The sequence below is a fragment of the Dicentrarchus labrax genome, unplaced genomic scaffold (genome assembly GCF_905237075.1).
Source record: "Dicentrarchus labrax unplaced genomic scaffold, dlabrax2021, whole genome shotgun sequence".
NCBI classification, from domain to species: domain Eukaryota; kingdom Metazoa; phylum Chordata; class Actinopteri; family Moronidae; genus Dicentrarchus; species Dicentrarchus labrax.
In genome coordinates, this window is record NW_026136719.1 from 36,267,870 (window position 1) to 36,284,491 (window position 16,622).

Genomic DNA, 16,622 nt, shown 5'->3' on the forward strand with positions numbered 1-16,622 from the left:
AGACACAAACTTAATGCCCCCCCAGTATCAGTCAGTGCCCCCCCAGTCAAAAGGTTTGGACACGGCCCTGCAGACGTGCAAACAACAAAAATAAAGCAGAGAGTTTTTCCTCTCGTGTTCCTCCAGCAGCAGAATCTCTTTGTTTCATTTTGTTTCAATAATCAAAAACATCCGTTAGATTATTTCCTGTTTTCTATCGCAATTAATTCAGCTGCATTTGGAGCCACCAGGATCAGATCCTGTATTGTTTTTGGGAGTCTGGAGGTTAATGACCTGAGGAGGACATGATGGGCTTTTAAAGGACCATGTAGGATCTTTTGGCTCCTGAAGACAAATAAAGCCTAAAACACCTTCAGTCAAAAACTCCTTTGTGAGAGTTTAATGAGCTAAAACAAGGGTTCAAATTACACAGCGACTTTGGGAGGAGCCATATTCAAATATCACACAGCACATGTTAAAATAATAAAGCTGAACATTAGTGAAGAGACTTCTGATATTTAAGGGTTGAATCAACATTATCATCTGATCTTTGTGTATTTAAACTAATTCGAAGAGTTCCTGAATCAAAATGATCAAATAAACACTGACATATTTTTACTGTTATTATTTATTTCAGGAGCCTCAATGTACATAAAATAACATGAAATATAATACAAATATATATAAAATAAAATGTGACATTTGACACAAAAACAACGTTCATCTTAAATATCTCAGAGTCGCTCGGGGGGTCGAACAGTTTCTATTATCTTTAAATAATCTAACAGAGTTTGTAATGATTTGTTTTTATTTATTCATTTATCTGAAAATGTTAAAATGTTTGAAGGATTTGGTGGCATCTTGTGGTGTAGCTGCAGATTGCAACTCCCTCACTCCAGTAGCAGAAACTCGGTTCAACATGGCGGACCCTGCCAGAAGAAGAGCGGCTGCCTCTGTAGATAAAAACGTCTTATTCTAACAAACACACAATGATTCTTATGGTCAGCTGATCTTATTATTATAGATATTATATTAATGTGACTCACTGGAGCTTTAAATGTATATAAATATTAAATCCAGTAACAGACGGATGTTCTCTGCTCACATCGACGGTGGATCGTTAATGAAAATGATTGTTTGAGTTCTGTTGGTTTATCTGGAGCATCTGTGATGTCATGCACCTTAATCAGGTCATGTGATCCGGACTGTGATGTAACATGGTCACACCTGTCCCTCCTCCTCCTGCAGGAGCTGGTGGGAGTATCTGCAGGTGTAGAGAGAGAGCGGCGGCTGGCACAGGAAGTGAGCGAGCAGATGGTGCAGCGGGTCCCTGAGGGCCCGGGGGGGGCGTGTTCACCACACCTGGAACACATGAAAGTGATGTTCCTCCACACCTGGAGTCCGCAGAGAGCTTGTTAACTCCACCTGGACCCACACGATGCTCACGCCCCCAACACCACCGCTGATGACCTCACAGCAACAGGAAGCAGGAAGCACCCGAAACTGCAGCCGATAGAGTCGGTTTACCTGAGCAGGTACAACACACACACACACACACACACACACACACACACACACACACACACACACACACACACACACACACACACACACACACACACACACACACACACACACACAGTCACACACACACACACACACACACACACACACACACACACATGTGAATTTACAACAGAACAAATAATGAATAATAATAATAATGTTTGTTGTTGGTGTTTATAAAGTGTGTACAGTTTCTCTTTGAAGGGAGTCGGAGGTTAAAGCGGTTCAGTGCCAGCAACCAGTGGAGGCTAGTTAGCTTAGCTGTCAGTGTCGGCCATTTTGCTAACTTATAAATTACAGTTGATATTTGTGTCCGTTAATTAATTCTGTTAGTCTGGAGCAACTTGTGGTCCTCGACCCAGGGCCGTCACCAGGAAGGGCCATGGCCCCCCCGATTCAATTACTGGCCCCATATCAATAATATCAGATATTTGACATTAGGCAGTATTCATTTAATCAGTGTATGTTGATTTAAGATTAATGTATATTAAATGAGTTTAAACTTTGGGGGGGTCGAGATAAATAAATAATGTTTCCATGAGAGAGAATTTTGTTCTGTTGGTATCATAATATATATAATATAATATAATATAATATATCATAATATAATATAATGTAATATAATATATCATAATATAATATAATGTAATATAATATAATATATCATAATGTAATATAATGTATTATAATATATCATAATATAATATAATGTAATATAATATAATATATCATAATGTAATATAATGTATTATAATATATCATAATATAATATAATGTAATATAATATAATATAAAATAATATCTGTGCACTGAACTACCATCATGCATCATTTATGGGCTGTAAATCCAACACAAAGCAGTTAATGCAACAATATACGAGAATAATACTTTATATTATACATTATATATATAATCAATAACTGATTGATAATATCAGTTATTGATTATAATCAGAATCAGAATCAGAAATACTTTAATTATCCCAGGGGGAAATTATTAGTATATATATTCAATAACTGATTGATAATGTCAGTTATTGATTATATATATATATATATAATAACTGACAAGTTCAGTTTCTTGTTGATGTCGTGATTGATTTATTATATTGATACGTATTGATACGTATGATCAGGATTTGATGGATGTGAGCTGAGGTTTGTCATTGTGACAAATAAACTAAAATAAACGTATTTTCACTTATTGATTAATCGTCTATAACCAATCATCCAACAGATCGATCACTGAGAGAAACTTCAGGCAAACAATTTCTCCAATTTCCTGTAAATCTGATCAAATAATGAACTTTATTAGAAACAGTTCTGTTATTTTTATTGTGGATTAATCTGATCGTTATTTTCTCCAAATAAAACAAATTTAAAATAAAAAAAGTAAAAAAAAAACGTTGTTTGTTCTAAAATCCAAAGAAATTCACTTTAATGTGAAAATCTGCAATAAGGTAAAAAATAAATCAACTAATCAATAAAATAAAAATATTTTTTACACCATAATGTGATTAGTTAGTTTAAACCATTTAAATTCAGTATGTCAAACTAGATATTTGATTTAAAGTACAAGTAACTAAGTATTTATTGATAAGGTAACTTAAATGAAGTTAACTGAACTTAAATCTAGAAAATCAATTTAAATATTTGAACAGAATTTAACTGAATCTTCTTCAAACTAATTAACTTACTCGGTTTTCTTCCACTAAAGCAAATGAGGACGTTACCTGATAAAACCTACAATAAAAACTATTTATAATGAATCGCTTATCAATAATCAATAATCATTCATTGTTCCTGCTGCTAACTGTTTGTTTCGTCTGTGATTAACATTAAATCTTTAAACTTTGGGAGGATTCAGAATTCTCTGGATGCATAGAAACTGAAATAAGAAGCATTAAAAGACAGAAACATCAAACTGTAAAATATATAATAATATAAAATAAAATATTAAAAATAAAGAGTATTTATTTCAGTTAGTTTTCAGATTTAATTCACAGTAAAATAATTTAAAGTGAACTCATTAAAGCTGCTTTCTGTTTCTTCTCTGTCCACTTCAAACTAAAGTGTTTCTGAATCTAATTAAAAAAATATATATATATATATATTAATATTTGTTTATTTGTCAGCCCTTCATTAACCAGAGGTTCCCAACCTGAGGGGCAGGACCCTGTGAGGGGCCACAGGATGAACCTCAGGGATGATGAAGAAACATTCATTCTGCTGAAGATGAACTGGAACCAATGGCAGATTCAAGGTCGAGGACAAAGTCTTTAATGAGGTTTAATTAAATTACTGATTAATTAGAATTCATTGTTTCATTTATTGAATCTTAATTGAATTACAGGTTTTAATCAGCTGTTTTCTATCTGAGTGTTTGTGTGAACAAATAAAGATAAATCTCATCTAAAGGAAAAATATTCAATATTCAATAATTAAAGAATAAAAACTGAACTTCATCCTGTAACTTTCATTTAATCATAAAACTGGTTTTAAACTGGTTCAGAAACTGACATTTGTTCTTCTGAGTCTTCAGCTTTAAACACAGTTACATTTAGTGATTATATTATATTATATGTTATATTATATTAGATAATATAATGTTATATTATATGTTATATATAATTATTTACCCGTGTGAAATAAGTCTGTTTATATTTCTGTTGTTGGACTTTTATCACACTGTTCTTTAGAAAGCTCCAACAGGGAAATACACGACTTTAGATAAATCAAATAAATATACATTCTTTCATAAAACAGTTTGTATTTATATATTTGTCATTCATTCATTCATGATGTCCAAACTGTCCTATTCAATGAGGAGAAATAAAGGCACTAATTAAAGCAAATAAAGGGATTCATTTAGCGTTATTATTGATATAATTTGAGGAAATAAAAACAGAGTGAACGTTATTAAAGGAGAGAGGAGCTCCAGACAGCGGGCAGGAGGACGAGCCGCAGCCGAGAGAGAGCTGCCTGCTGCCGGCTGCGTGAGCCACAAACACCGCGGAGGAAACACCCGGAGACCTCCTCCTCTTCCTCTTCCTCTTCATCTATCACTCCTTCTTTCTGATCGACCCGCAGCTGCACTCATCTGTTCATCATGAGCACCAACCTACGGTGGCCTCGCTGGGACAATCAGAGGGTTCACCTGCTGCTCTCTGATGTTTCTGTGTCCGGTAAAAATCTCCAAAAAAAAAGGTCGAAAAGTTTGAATTTCCCCCAAAATAAACCAAATAAACCCTCTAATAATAATAATAATAATAATAATAATAATAATAATAATAATAATAACCTTCCTGCAGGGTTGAATATTCAATATTGATTATTGATTATGGATTGGATGAATTAGCTTTTCTCTGTATTAATGACCACTTCCGGGAAACAACAAACAAACATTGGAGTTTTTTTATTAAATAAAAGTGCATTACATTCACCTGCCATGATACACAAGTGCGCAGGCGCCGGCCACAGATGAACCTTATAAATAAAAGTGTGTGAAATCTGTGTGTCTGTACAGGTGCGTGTGGTGCGTTCAGGGTCCTCTCCTCCTATGTGTGACAGTGAGATAGAAAAAGGGAAATAAAGAGTTCTCAGCTCATCAGACATTATTCACACGACTCACGGCTTATTTACAATCGGAGTGGCGGGAAAAGGCCGCCTTTGCCCGGGAGAGTTCTCGTCCAGGAGCGGGTACCAGGGGCGGGAATCAGGGTCCGGGTCGGGTATTAGGAGCTGTCGTTCTCCGACGTGTGCAGCAGCAGACCCGATCCCGGTTTGTGTTTGTTCAGCAGCTGTGTGATCTTCTCGTCGTCCGAGTTCGGGTCCAGCGGTTTGTTGTAGTCGTCGTCCTCGTCCTCGTTGTCCGAGGTCCCCTTCAGTCTCTCGGTCTCGGAGTCCTGCTTCTTCTTGGCCGTCGCCATCTCCGCCGCGTGCTTTTTCCTCCACTTAGTCCTCCGGTTCTGGAACCAGACCTGGACCCGGAGCGCACACACACACACACACACACAGTCAGCTTCAGCTCTCATAGATTATCGATCTGATATTAATAATCCACTGATAGTGATTATTGATCTGATATTAATAATGCACTGATAGTGATTATTGATCTGATATTAATAATGCACTGATAGTGATTATTGATCTGATATTAATAATCCACTGATAGTGATTATTGATCTGATATTAATAATCAAACTTTATACACAATCAGAGTTTCAGTCAGATCTGCTGCACGAAGAGAAACACACAAACTGAATATTCTAACCCCTGTTCTAGACTGATATAGTAATAATAATAATAATAATAATAATAATAATAATGAAACGTATATTTCTGAAGGGAATTTCAGAATAAAATGTTCTGAACGAAAGATATAAAATAAATATAAAAATCCTCCATTTAATATTTAATATAAATATATAATATATATAATACCTATAGCATATATTGAATCCTCCAGAAATAAATAGAAATAAAATAAACACAATAATAATTATATAGGATCAAACTAATAATAACAATAATAATAATTTTCAGAGTAAAATGCGCAGCACGGGGGGAGGGGGGGGTCACATTTAACACATTAATTTATATTCATTAATAAAAGTAAAAAGTAAGTAATGACCTGTTTATCCTCATTTAAACTCAGTGAAACATTAAACACATCTGAAGATGAAATAAAGTTTATTGATTTCCACCTTTAGGTATTTCTAATCAATACTTTACTAATAATTGAATGATCTTCATCTGACGGTTTCCCACCAAACAAAGCCCCCCCTCCCGTAATTATACCTCTCTACATCCTGAAATATAAAACATAAAGAACTGAAATAAATTAGAATTATTACTAATAAAGATGAAATTCAAATAAACCGGATGTTTCGGCGGTGATTGTCAGATTAAAATGCTCTGAATGATGCATTATGGGAGCAACATGAAGCTCGTGTCTAACTGATAAAAGGCCTTTTGCATTAAAACGTCATTTTAGTGTAAAAGAAAGAAACAGTGCGTCATTTTACGTTGAAAAACAAACAGCAAATATCAACCAAACTACCTGTAAAAAAAGCCTTATTATTATTATATATATATTATTTATTAAATTAGCAGCATTTAATGTAAAAATGTGAAAACAATTGTGTTTGTTTCCAACGTGTAAAAGTGTGTTTAACGTGCTGCATGATGGGAAAGTGTCTGTCTCTGCTCCGGAGAGGACAAACTGAGGATTTTAATGTTTTTCTCTGTTTGTTATTTTGAGACTTTTTCAGGCGGAGTTCTGAATTACCTTGACTTGGCTCTCGGTCATCCCCAGAGAGTAGGCCAGCCGCGCTCTCTCGGGCCCCGCGAGGTATTTAGTTTGTTCAAAAGTCTTTTCCAGCGCGAAGATCTGCTGCCCGGAGAACGTGGGCCGGGTGTGTTTCCTCTTCCCGTCCTTATCCAGCAGCACCGAGTTCTGGTCTGAAAGCAGCACACACCGAACCTCATTAGTGTCATTAATGGAGGGAAACCCGACAATATCACCCCCCCCAAAACACTTCTCTCTCTAGAGGACATTATGATGCATCTCGGGTAAAACAGGAGAAATTAAATAATTCATTAAAATATCATTTCTGACATTTATTTCTATTTTTAGATTAAACATAAAATGTAGAATTTCTGCTTCAATATTTCACATTATAGATAATAGGCTATTACAGCCAACAGCACATATTATAATAATAATAATAATAATAATAAGAAAAGAAGAAGAATAATCTGATCAACTGAAAACAAATATCCACATTTACATTTACAGAATCAAACAGAAACATTTTATTCTAACAGTTGTTTTAATGCATTCTATATATATAGGCTATATATATATATATATATATATATATATATATATATATATATATATATATATTTAGGTTATATATCTATATGTTTATATATTTATTTATATGTGTATAAGATAAGATATTCCTTTATTGATCCCCATTAGCAGAAATTCAGGTTGGCACAGCAGCAACAGAGAACAAAGAATATCACTAATAAAATATTATAAAATACAAACTATAATAGAAGATATAAAACTATAAATGAAATAAACACTAAGCATTGTTGAAGTAGAACATGGAGAGCAAAATATATGAGCAGAAAATTCAACTTGAGTAAAACTAAAAAACTAAAAACTAAACTGTACAAGTGGAAATTAAATGTAGATGCAGACTGTTGAAACCAGTGTTAGTCTGCGGAGGTTGGAGGTATGTTTCTATGTTTATGTATATAATTAAAGGCTTTATATTTATATGTAGATTTAGATATGTATATATAATTAAAGACTTTATTTGCTCACACTCACGGGGCGAACACGCGAACCTCGCGTCCCTCCAGTGGGGACTCTGCATGACTCCCGGCCAGAAGATCGGTGTCCGGCCCGGGAGATCCGCCAGGGGCTTCGGGTACCGGGCCACGGCCACCGCGGCGGCGCTGGGGCTGAAGTAAAGTCCGGGAGGCGGCGGCGGGCTGAGGCTGCTGAAGCGGGGCAGCCCCGACAGGATTCCCGCCGCGGAGGAGGCGGAGGCGGCGGCCACCGTGGCCCCAACGAGGGACGCTGTGGGCCGGCTGAGGATGTCGTTTATTCCGTGGGGGGTGGCGGAGGAGCACTGCTGCGGGGAGCCGAGCCCCGAGGACAGCCCCGTGGAGGAGCTCTTGATCCCGGGGGAGGACACCGCCATGCCGCCCGGGTTAGGGGACGTGGTGGCCGGGGAGGTAGAGGAGTTGGGGCCGGTGGAGGAGAGCGGGTAGGCCGGGTACAGCGGGGTCTTCATCTCGGTCATACTGTGCAGAGCTGCCAGAGGGGGGGTGCTGAGGAGGAAGGCGCTCTGTCGGGACCCGTCCATCTGACCCACCGCTAACATTACCACCGATCTGCAGGATCCGGGACCGGGTTCTTCTCTGGGCTCTTCAGGGGCCCCGCGCACCTCACAGACAGGAACTAAACAGAAACCCGGTCCCCTCTGGAGCCACAGCCCATCTCAGGCTCACAGAGAAACCCAAAACCTCCACAACATAAAGCTCCAGAAGCAGGTCCCCGGATCCAGGTCCCCTCTGAAACCAGGACTGTCAGGAACCGGGACTGTCAGGAACCGGGACTACGGGAACCAGGACTGTCAGGAACCGGGACTGTCAGGAACCAGGACTACGGGAACCAGGACTGTCAGGAACCGGGACTGTCAGGAACCGGGACTACAGGAACCAGGACTGTCAGGAACCGGGACTACAGGAACCGGACTGTGCAGCTGCAGAAGTTCTAGAGATAATAAAACCGGATCATCTGCTCCTGCTGTCTATCACACAGTCCAAACTTTGAGAGGAGGACCTGGAGGGGGGGGGCAGGAGGCGCCTCTGTCCGGATTGGCTGACCCCGCAGTGACGTAGGGCCGGGACCGCCTCTTGATTGGCTCAGAGGGTCGGCTCTGATTCGCTGGAAGAAGAAAGAATTCATATTTCATGGAGTTCAGTGGAAGAAGAAAAAGAGATTCAATTATTCCAGCAGCTGTTTACAGGATATTGATTGATTATTGATTGATTATTAAAGGATTCATTTACATCTTTAACGAGGTTTCAAATGAACAAACTGCAATATTTTAAATTCTAAAGAAAAGTTCAGTTTATTCTTCAACCTGAAAACAAATAATCAGCAAATAAATTGTAACTTTTAATCATTTTTACTCAACAAAAGTCTTAAAAAACATTTAAATCTTTAATTAAAATGTCAGTAAAATGTTTGTTGGTAATATTTACTGATGTAGAATCAATAGAAATAATCAGCTGATTAATTAATTAAAGCTCCTGTAAGGAACCCGTAATCTGTGTTGATTCTGGCGCCCCCTGTGGACAGAACGTGTTTCTACAACTCGTTTCATTGATTTCAACGGGAATCCGACCTGGTGGCACATTAATTAATAATCACTATATAATAATATAATATCATATAATATATGATAATATATAATATATAATATAATATTTCTGCTCTCTGGTGTTTACGAGGCTTCAGTATTATTTCATGATAAAAACTCTTTGTAGTAAAATAATAACATAAATGAATGTAATGATCTGTTATGGTCACATGTTACAGAAAGATATTGATCTCTAAAGCTGCCGAGGGCGTAACCACACATTCTTTATTTAATATATTTAATACATTAAATATATTTAATATATTTAATATGTCCTTTTTGGTTTTTTATTTTCAGTTTATTTCTGCTTGTTGAAGAAAGATTTTGTGTTTCCAACTTCACTGTAAAATAAATGTAATTATTGTAGTTTCCAGAACTTAAATAGATTTAAATGATATCAGTTCTGTTGATTTTACAGTTAATATTTTACTGAATAAATAAAGTTTTAGTTTAGATATAACAGTGTTTCACTGTTACAGAAACTTTAACCTGTTTACAGTCTCTTACTGTTTTCACCATAAACACAGTTTTTACAGTGTTTGTGATTTATTTATTTTATATTTTATATTTTATAGTTTATATTTTATATTTTATATTTTATATTTTATATTTTAAATTTTATATTTTATTAACATGTGACAGATTGTTTATTTTGATGGTAAAAACTATTAATAATAAAATACAGAATTTTACTGATAAATGTGATCAGAATATTTCTGCCTGTGTGACAGAAGTCAGAAGTTCAGATCGGAGAACATGATCAATATTTATATTTTCATTATCAATCAATCGATTAGTTGTTTGGTCCATAAAATATTGGTCACAACTCTTCAAACATCTCGTTGATAAAATAAGATTCAGTTTATTGTCACAGACGAAGAAAGAAGCAGAAAATATCTGATCACCTGAAATCAAAGATTATTGATTATCAGAATAGTTGCTGATCCATTTAATAGTTGACAACTAATCAATTAATTGTTGCAACTCTATAAACTCTAATAATGTGAAGACCTTGAATGCAACACCAGCAGGCCTCCAGGTGGACTTATTGATCAGTTATTAGTTATTAGTTCATCCATTCTCTGGTTTATGTGAAGAATTAATATCAATCAACTTTCACTATTATCTGTCAATCACTATCAATAATCAATAGATGAATTGGTAATAAGTTAAACAGTGACTGAACAAATGGATCCACAATAAATCGTAAAATATCTTTTAATAAACTTTAATATCCTTCATTCAGATTCTGATCATGGTTACGTTATTTTATTGATCATGTGACTCATCAGTGTGTGTGTGTGTGTGTGTGTGTGTGTGTGTGTGTGTGTGTGTGTGTGTGTGTGTGGATCAATAACTGATGGTGAGGCTCTGAAAGACATTTCATTAATTCATTAATGTCATTAAGAATAATAATCAATAACTGGTTGTGGAGTTCAATCAGGTTCCTGACACACTGACGCCCCCTGCTGGTCCCTGAGAGAACTGCACAACATAGTTCAGCTCTACCTGATTATTGATTATCACTGATTATTGATTATCACTGATGATCAATCTAATAATGAGTCAGAGACATACTGCACTCTGTGAACTTTTATAAAGCTGATACTTTAATTTGTAATGGAGTATTTTTATCCTGTTACAGTTTAAAGTTTCACAGTTATTATTAAACTACTGAAGGATCAATAATGTTTATACCTTCATACGCTGCTTTTATTCAATTCAATATTCCAACAGTTTCATTAAGATGTTCCTTTATTGATTAGTAAAAGTCAAAGTTTGAGTAAAGAAAGATAATAAAATACAATAAAATATAAATATAATAAAACATATGAAATATATAGATTATACACAATAAGGTAGAATATAGTGAACCTGTGTATCTCTAATATCAAAGAGATCAAACCAAACACACATGTTTCCTCTAATATAACTCCAATAAGTAATATTAATATATAATAATTAATATATATAACAGTCCTTAAAGGCACAATCTAAAATAAACAATGTATTATATATATATATATATATACATATATATATATCTCACTGCTGTAAGTGAATTTCCCTGAAGTCTAAATGATCTTCTATTATCTTATCTTCAAATAGTTTAAAATAACCCTTTAAAATTCATAAAATTATATAAAATAATAATCAGGAATAATTTATTGTTATGTTACAGTTGCTCACAAGATATTATAGAAATAATAATAAAAAGAAGAACGTTAAAAATATGTATTATATTATATATTATAATATCTAACAATAATATCAATAATATAAAAATATAAAATACAAAATATTTAAAAAAAAATAGAAATATAAAAAAAGAGTCTAAAGTATGTACATTATAATACAATATATGACAATATATAGAAGAAAGAAATATAATAACAATAATAATGAAAAAAGATAAAGTATAAATAAAGTTTATCTTAACTTTATTTATACTTTAATTTTATTTATTCTTATACTGTCTTGTTAATAGTTCCGGATGTTTCCAGGGAGGTGTGTTTGTGTAACACCGCCCCCTGCTGTCCGACCGCAGTCACTGCACCCAGGCAGCAGCGCCTCCTCCCGGCCGCCAGGGGGCGGTGAATCTTCCCAGCAGCAGAAAAGAGGAGCGCTGTCGCCGGTTCTTCCTCTTCCTTCCGCGGCCTCAGAGGTAGGAGACCAGTCCCGCTGATGGAGCCGAGAATCTGTGTTAAATCTGTATTAAAGCGGCTCCATCCTTCATTTTAAACGTTTGCTTTCTGTGACTTTATCGTTAAACACACCGGAGGATGTTAAATGTTTGTTTATTGATCCGTAGATTCAGATTTATTGAGATATTTGTGAGGATGCCGGTTTGGTGGTCCGCCATGTTGGCTGCGTTGGACGATACAACCAGACTTCAGAGAGAAAACGATCATTTCTGCGTTTATTAATGTTTCTAATGTTTCTAATGTTTGTCGTTAGTTCTCAGTGATAGTGGATGTTCATTAGTGCCGAATCTTGAGCTAACTGAGGCTAATGCTAAAGCAGCTAACAGCAGTCATGAGGAGTGTGATTATTGATAGATTGAAGCTGATTATTGATTATGTATCTCCTGTTGCAGATATCTGAAAATGGTCCGCTACTCTCTCGACCCCGAGAACCCGACTAAATGTGAGTGGAGTGAAGCTCTGTGGTTGTTGTGGCGGCTGTGATGACTTCTTAGGACACCTTTGGATTCCACATGAAACTAACTGATCTAAGATCTGAGCCGCCACATTAGTTACACATTAATAACTCATTAATTACTCATTAATTACAGATAAAGTGTTAATGAATCTGTTTAACTCGGTTTCTTATTTCAGCATGCAAGTCGAGGGGCTCCAACCTCCGTGTTCACTTCAAGGTACAACAGTGTGTGTGTGTGTGTTTTTACACTAACGGCTGCAGTCAGATTATATTTATCAATACATACATACATATTTAGATATATATAGAGATATATAGATATACAAACTGTGCTGGTTATGTGTTTATAGTTTAAATCACTTTACATGCAGTCTTTATATCTCTTATACGCTTTATATATGATATCTTTGGACTTTGTGCTGCAGGATTTGGTAAAAACATGATATTGGGATTATTGGGATGCTGCAATATGATTATTGATTAGTGGGAATGATCAGATTTAAATGTCACAAGCTAGTAATGTGTGAAATGTGAATATTTAGAGTCTGAACCAAACAAAGATGATTCCTGAATCAGAAATACTTGAATGATCCCAGAGGGAAATTATTTAAAGGAGAAGATTTCTTCTGATCTACAGTTTGTTATAAAGCTGTGACACTTATTGATCTTTGTGATTTGCACATTGAACTCTGACCTCCTGTGATTTCAGCTCTGACTGGATATTGGATCATTTTTATAGAGTTTGCATATAAATGAGTTTAATGTATGTGAAACTGTCCTTTCATATGTTTTCATGTTAATCAGAAACATTAAGTCTCTCCAACCTGATCAGTGTTTGTGTGGATGGATAAAAGTCCATTAATCAGAACTATCTGAAGATCACTCCATAAAGTAATCAATAGTTACAGAACCAGTTAATTAAATGATTCTTTTCAATTAGTGCTGCACATTTAAACTGCATTATAATGAAGCTCTGGATGAAGCTGTAACACACGTTTGTTTCAGACTGCAAAGAGAATTCTCGTCAATCCTGAATCAGTTTCTTTTTCCATCGAGCAGCTTCAGTTTAACACTCAGTGGCACAATGTGGATCTGAGATCAGCTGTTAGTTTCCTCTTGAGTTCAGTGTCATTGTGAGAATTAGAGGAAGGAGTTGGATACTGACCCGTCTGATATGAAGGTGATCTGACAGCGGTGATCTCTCTCAGTGAATATGTGGAGTGAAGCTGACTGTCTCTGAAACCTTCTCACATTGTTTGTTTGTTTTCTCCACCAGAACACCCGTGAGACCGCCCAGGCCATCAAGGGCATGCACATCCGCAAGGCTAACAAGTACCTGAGGGACGTCATCGTCAAGCACCAGTGCGTCCCCTTCCGTCGCTACAACGGCGGCGTGGGACGGTGTGCCCAGGTGAGCTCCGACCGCAGCGCCACCTGGAGTCTAAAACCTGCCATGATGACTACTTAGGACACCTTTGGATCAAAGATGAAACTAATCTATTACTCTGAGCAGTTTCTGTGGATTAACTGTTTCAAATGGAGGGAAACTCTCTTCTAAACTGTTGTTGTTGTTGTTGTTTTCAGGCCAAGCAGTTCGGTTGGACTCAGGGACGCTGGCCCAAGAAGAGTGCAGAGTTCCTCCTGCACATGCTCAAGAACGCCGAGAGCAACGCTGAGCTCAAGGTACGTTAGTCAGTTGCTACGTAATGTAATATCTGTGAGCTGCAGACTGACGTTAATGTATCAGCCTGGTCCCTGATCATTATTATTGATCCCACAGGTCAGAGGAAGAGCAGGGCTTTATGGGTAATTAAATATTAATCACATTCACAATAAAATGAGCGGGAAAGTTGCTCCACTGTTATTTAACTATTAAAAGCTTCTCACTGGAGGAACAGGAGTTTACCTTTATTAGTCACAGGAAGCGCACAGGGATCAATAATCGATCAGCTGTAGGAGAGTCGACCAGATAATAGTTATTGATCCTCTGAGAGAAAATACTGAACAGAAACTGAGGACCTCTTTAATACGGATCCACTCAGTTCTTCAGTCACAGGACGGTTTAAAGAGTTAAAGGTCGTGTGGCGTGCGGCGGCGGTGAGGATCAGCTGGTTCCTGTAGCTCGCTGACAGGAGGACGGTTGCAGTGATGACCATTTAGGACACCTTTGTATAAACCATGAAAATAAAACAGAGTCTGAGCAATCTGATCTTCACTGTCAGTCTCTGGATGAGCTGGGGGGGGGGGATAAACTGACCCTGGATCAGGTTTATTGACGCTGACTGCAGTGAGTGGTTAATGTCTGTACAGTCAGACGGAGTGAGAGTTGTGCTGTCACTGACCCGTTGTGGTTCTCAGGGTCTGGACGTGGACTCTCTGGTCATTGAGCACATCCAGGTCAACAAGGCCCCCAAGATGAGGAGGCGTACGTACCGCGCCCACGGCCGCATCAATCCCTACATGAGCTCCCCGTGCCACATCGAGATGATCCTGACCGAGAAGGAGCAGATCGTCCCCAAACCAGAGGAGGAGGTGGCCCAGAAGAAGAAGGTACGGGGGGGGGCGCAGGAGGAGGAGGAGAGGAGGTCACGGTGCGTTCAGGTGACCTCCTCTCCTCCTGGCGATCGCTGCGGTGATGACCACTTAGGACACCTTTGGATTGAACCATGAAAACAAACTGTTAACTCTGAGCAGCTTCCTGTTGCTGTCAGTCAGACAGGAAGTCATGTGACTGCCGGTAATAACCGAGATCGTCTGTCTGTCTGTCTGTCTGTCTGCAGGTTTCACAGAAGAAGCTGAAGAAGCAGAAGCTGATGGCGCGGGAGTAAACGGAAAATAAAGTCTACACTTGTTATTACAACGCCGACTGCACGACTTTTTATTAATGTCTCATATTCAAGGTCTGACCTCGCTCTGGTTCGAACAGAGACCGCCCCCCCGAACCGAGACCGCATTGTTCTATCAGTGTGTGTGTGTGTGTGTGTGTGTGTGACTGATCAATAATATCCATTGATCACAGCATCAGTAATATACACATTAACCCTTGAGGCACCTTTTAAAACGAACATACAAGTTTGAACCTGGGGACCCAAAATGGTCCCTCATAAAAGTGTAATAAGTGTCCTATATTAATATTGTTTTTCACTTTCACCACTTCAAATCTTTTCAACAACTTCAGACCTAATCATAGACAGTTATTTTTTGTAAGTTTTTATGCCCTGATTTTCTCAATGGCAAAAATACAAAATTAATTATTTACCAAAAATGAGGTGCAAAGTGGAATATTTGGGCTGAGGTTATAAAAGCCTTTACTCGGTCAATAATTGATAACATTGATTTGGATGCATTATCATTTTGGAGCAGTGATAGTTTATTCGCAAACATTTACAAGTTTGAAGCTGGGGACCCAAAATGGTCCCCCATAAAAGTGTCTATTATATATTTTTTTCACTTTCGCCGCATCAAATCTTTCAGGCCTAACCAAAGATAATAAAGTTTTTACAATTTTTAAAATATTTATGTTATTCTGCCCTTTCTGTCATAAGATGTCATGTGTATGGTCTTTTGCCTGTGTTCACAATTCAAGGCACAAACCACTGATTTAAAGTTTTACATGCATGTGCTCCACATTTGGTGCACTTTTGTCCAAACCCTTCTGCACTGTGGGCACAAGACACACTGCCTCTGCTTTCTGGAGGGCCTTGGCTGTGGCTCCTCCTCCTCCTCTTCCTCCTCCTCCTCTTCCTCCACTGAGCTGCATGGCACTGGCAGGAACCTGGCTGTAGTATAGCCTCCTGCAACCCTGCGTCCTCATATGGGGACATAGTTTTATAGTAAAAGAAAAGTCCTGATTTCCTCATGAGGACATCATTTTTTGTGAAAACTACAAATTGTTCAAAAACAATGCTTGTTTCTACGTCTATCAGGTCCTACTAATCCTAAATAACAATTGAAAATGCACCCC

The 16,622-nt window shown here is 37.3% G+C and overlaps 2 protein-coding genes and 4 non-coding genes across 8 annotated transcripts in view; 5 read left to right on the forward strand and 1 right to left on the reverse strand.

Annotated features, from left to right (window-relative positions):
* Positions 1-15,518, forward strand: part of rpl17 (ribosomal protein L17) — a 60,271-nt gene extending 44,753 nt beyond the window's left edge. Inside the window, exons 1-7 of one of the 2 annotated variants that reach the window (XM_051378610.1) lie at positions 12,088-12,161; positions 12,594-12,643; positions 12,835-12,875; positions 13,935-14,069; positions 14,243-14,341; positions 15,017-15,208; positions 15,439-15,518. In XM_051378610.1, the coding sequence (XP_051234570.1) occupies positions 12,604-12,643; positions 12,835-12,875; positions 13,935-14,069; positions 14,243-14,341; positions 15,017-15,208; positions 15,439-15,486 (555 nt within the window). In that variant the 5' untranslated portion in view covers positions 12,088-12,161; positions 12,594-12,603 and the 3' untranslated portion in view covers positions 15,487-15,518. Of the gene's footprint in view, positions 1-12,087; positions 12,162-12,593; positions 12,644-12,834; positions 12,876-13,934; positions 14,070-14,242; positions 14,342-15,016; positions 15,209-15,438 lie in introns of those variants that run through there. The other variant, XM_051378611.1, reaches the window with a different exon arrangement.
* On the reverse strand, positions 4,945-8,857 carry nkx6.1 (NK6 homeobox 1). Of its 2 annotated transcripts, none has more exons than XM_051378598.1 (3): positions 7,894-8,857; positions 6,835-7,007; positions 4,945-5,524 (listed from the first exon to the last, which is right to left on the reverse strand). In XM_051378598.1, exons 1-3 carry the CDS (start codon positions 8,450-8,452, stop codon positions 5,279-5,281), a joined length of 978 nt encoding a protein of 325 aa, XP_051234558.1. In that variant the 5' UTR covers positions 8,453-8,857; the 3' UTR covers positions 4,945-5,278. The 2 variants fall into 2 exon arrangements, with proteins under 2 accessions (XP_051234558.1, XP_051234557.1); XM_051378597.1 differs by having other exon boundaries at positions 7,888-8,857.
* On the forward strand, positions 12,676-12,744 carry LOC127352329 (small nucleolar RNA SNORD58). The gene has a single exon (XR_007881072.1). It is a non-coding gene; the product is annotated as a small nucleolar RNA SNORD58 (small nucleolar RNA).
* Positions 14,107-14,172, forward strand: LOC127352330 (small nucleolar RNA SNORD58). Its single transcript, XR_007881073.1, has one exon. It is a non-coding gene; the product is annotated as a small nucleolar RNA SNORD58 (small nucleolar RNA).
* Positions 14,799-14,863, forward strand: LOC127352328 (small nucleolar RNA SNORD58). The gene has a single exon (XR_007881071.1). It is a non-coding gene; the product is annotated as a small nucleolar RNA SNORD58 (small nucleolar RNA).
* On the forward strand, positions 15,286-15,353 carry LOC127352327 (small nucleolar RNA SNORD58). Its single transcript, XR_007881070.1, has one exon. It is a non-coding gene; the product is annotated as a small nucleolar RNA SNORD58 (small nucleolar RNA).
* Positions 15,519-16,622: the final 1,104 nt, after the last annotated feature.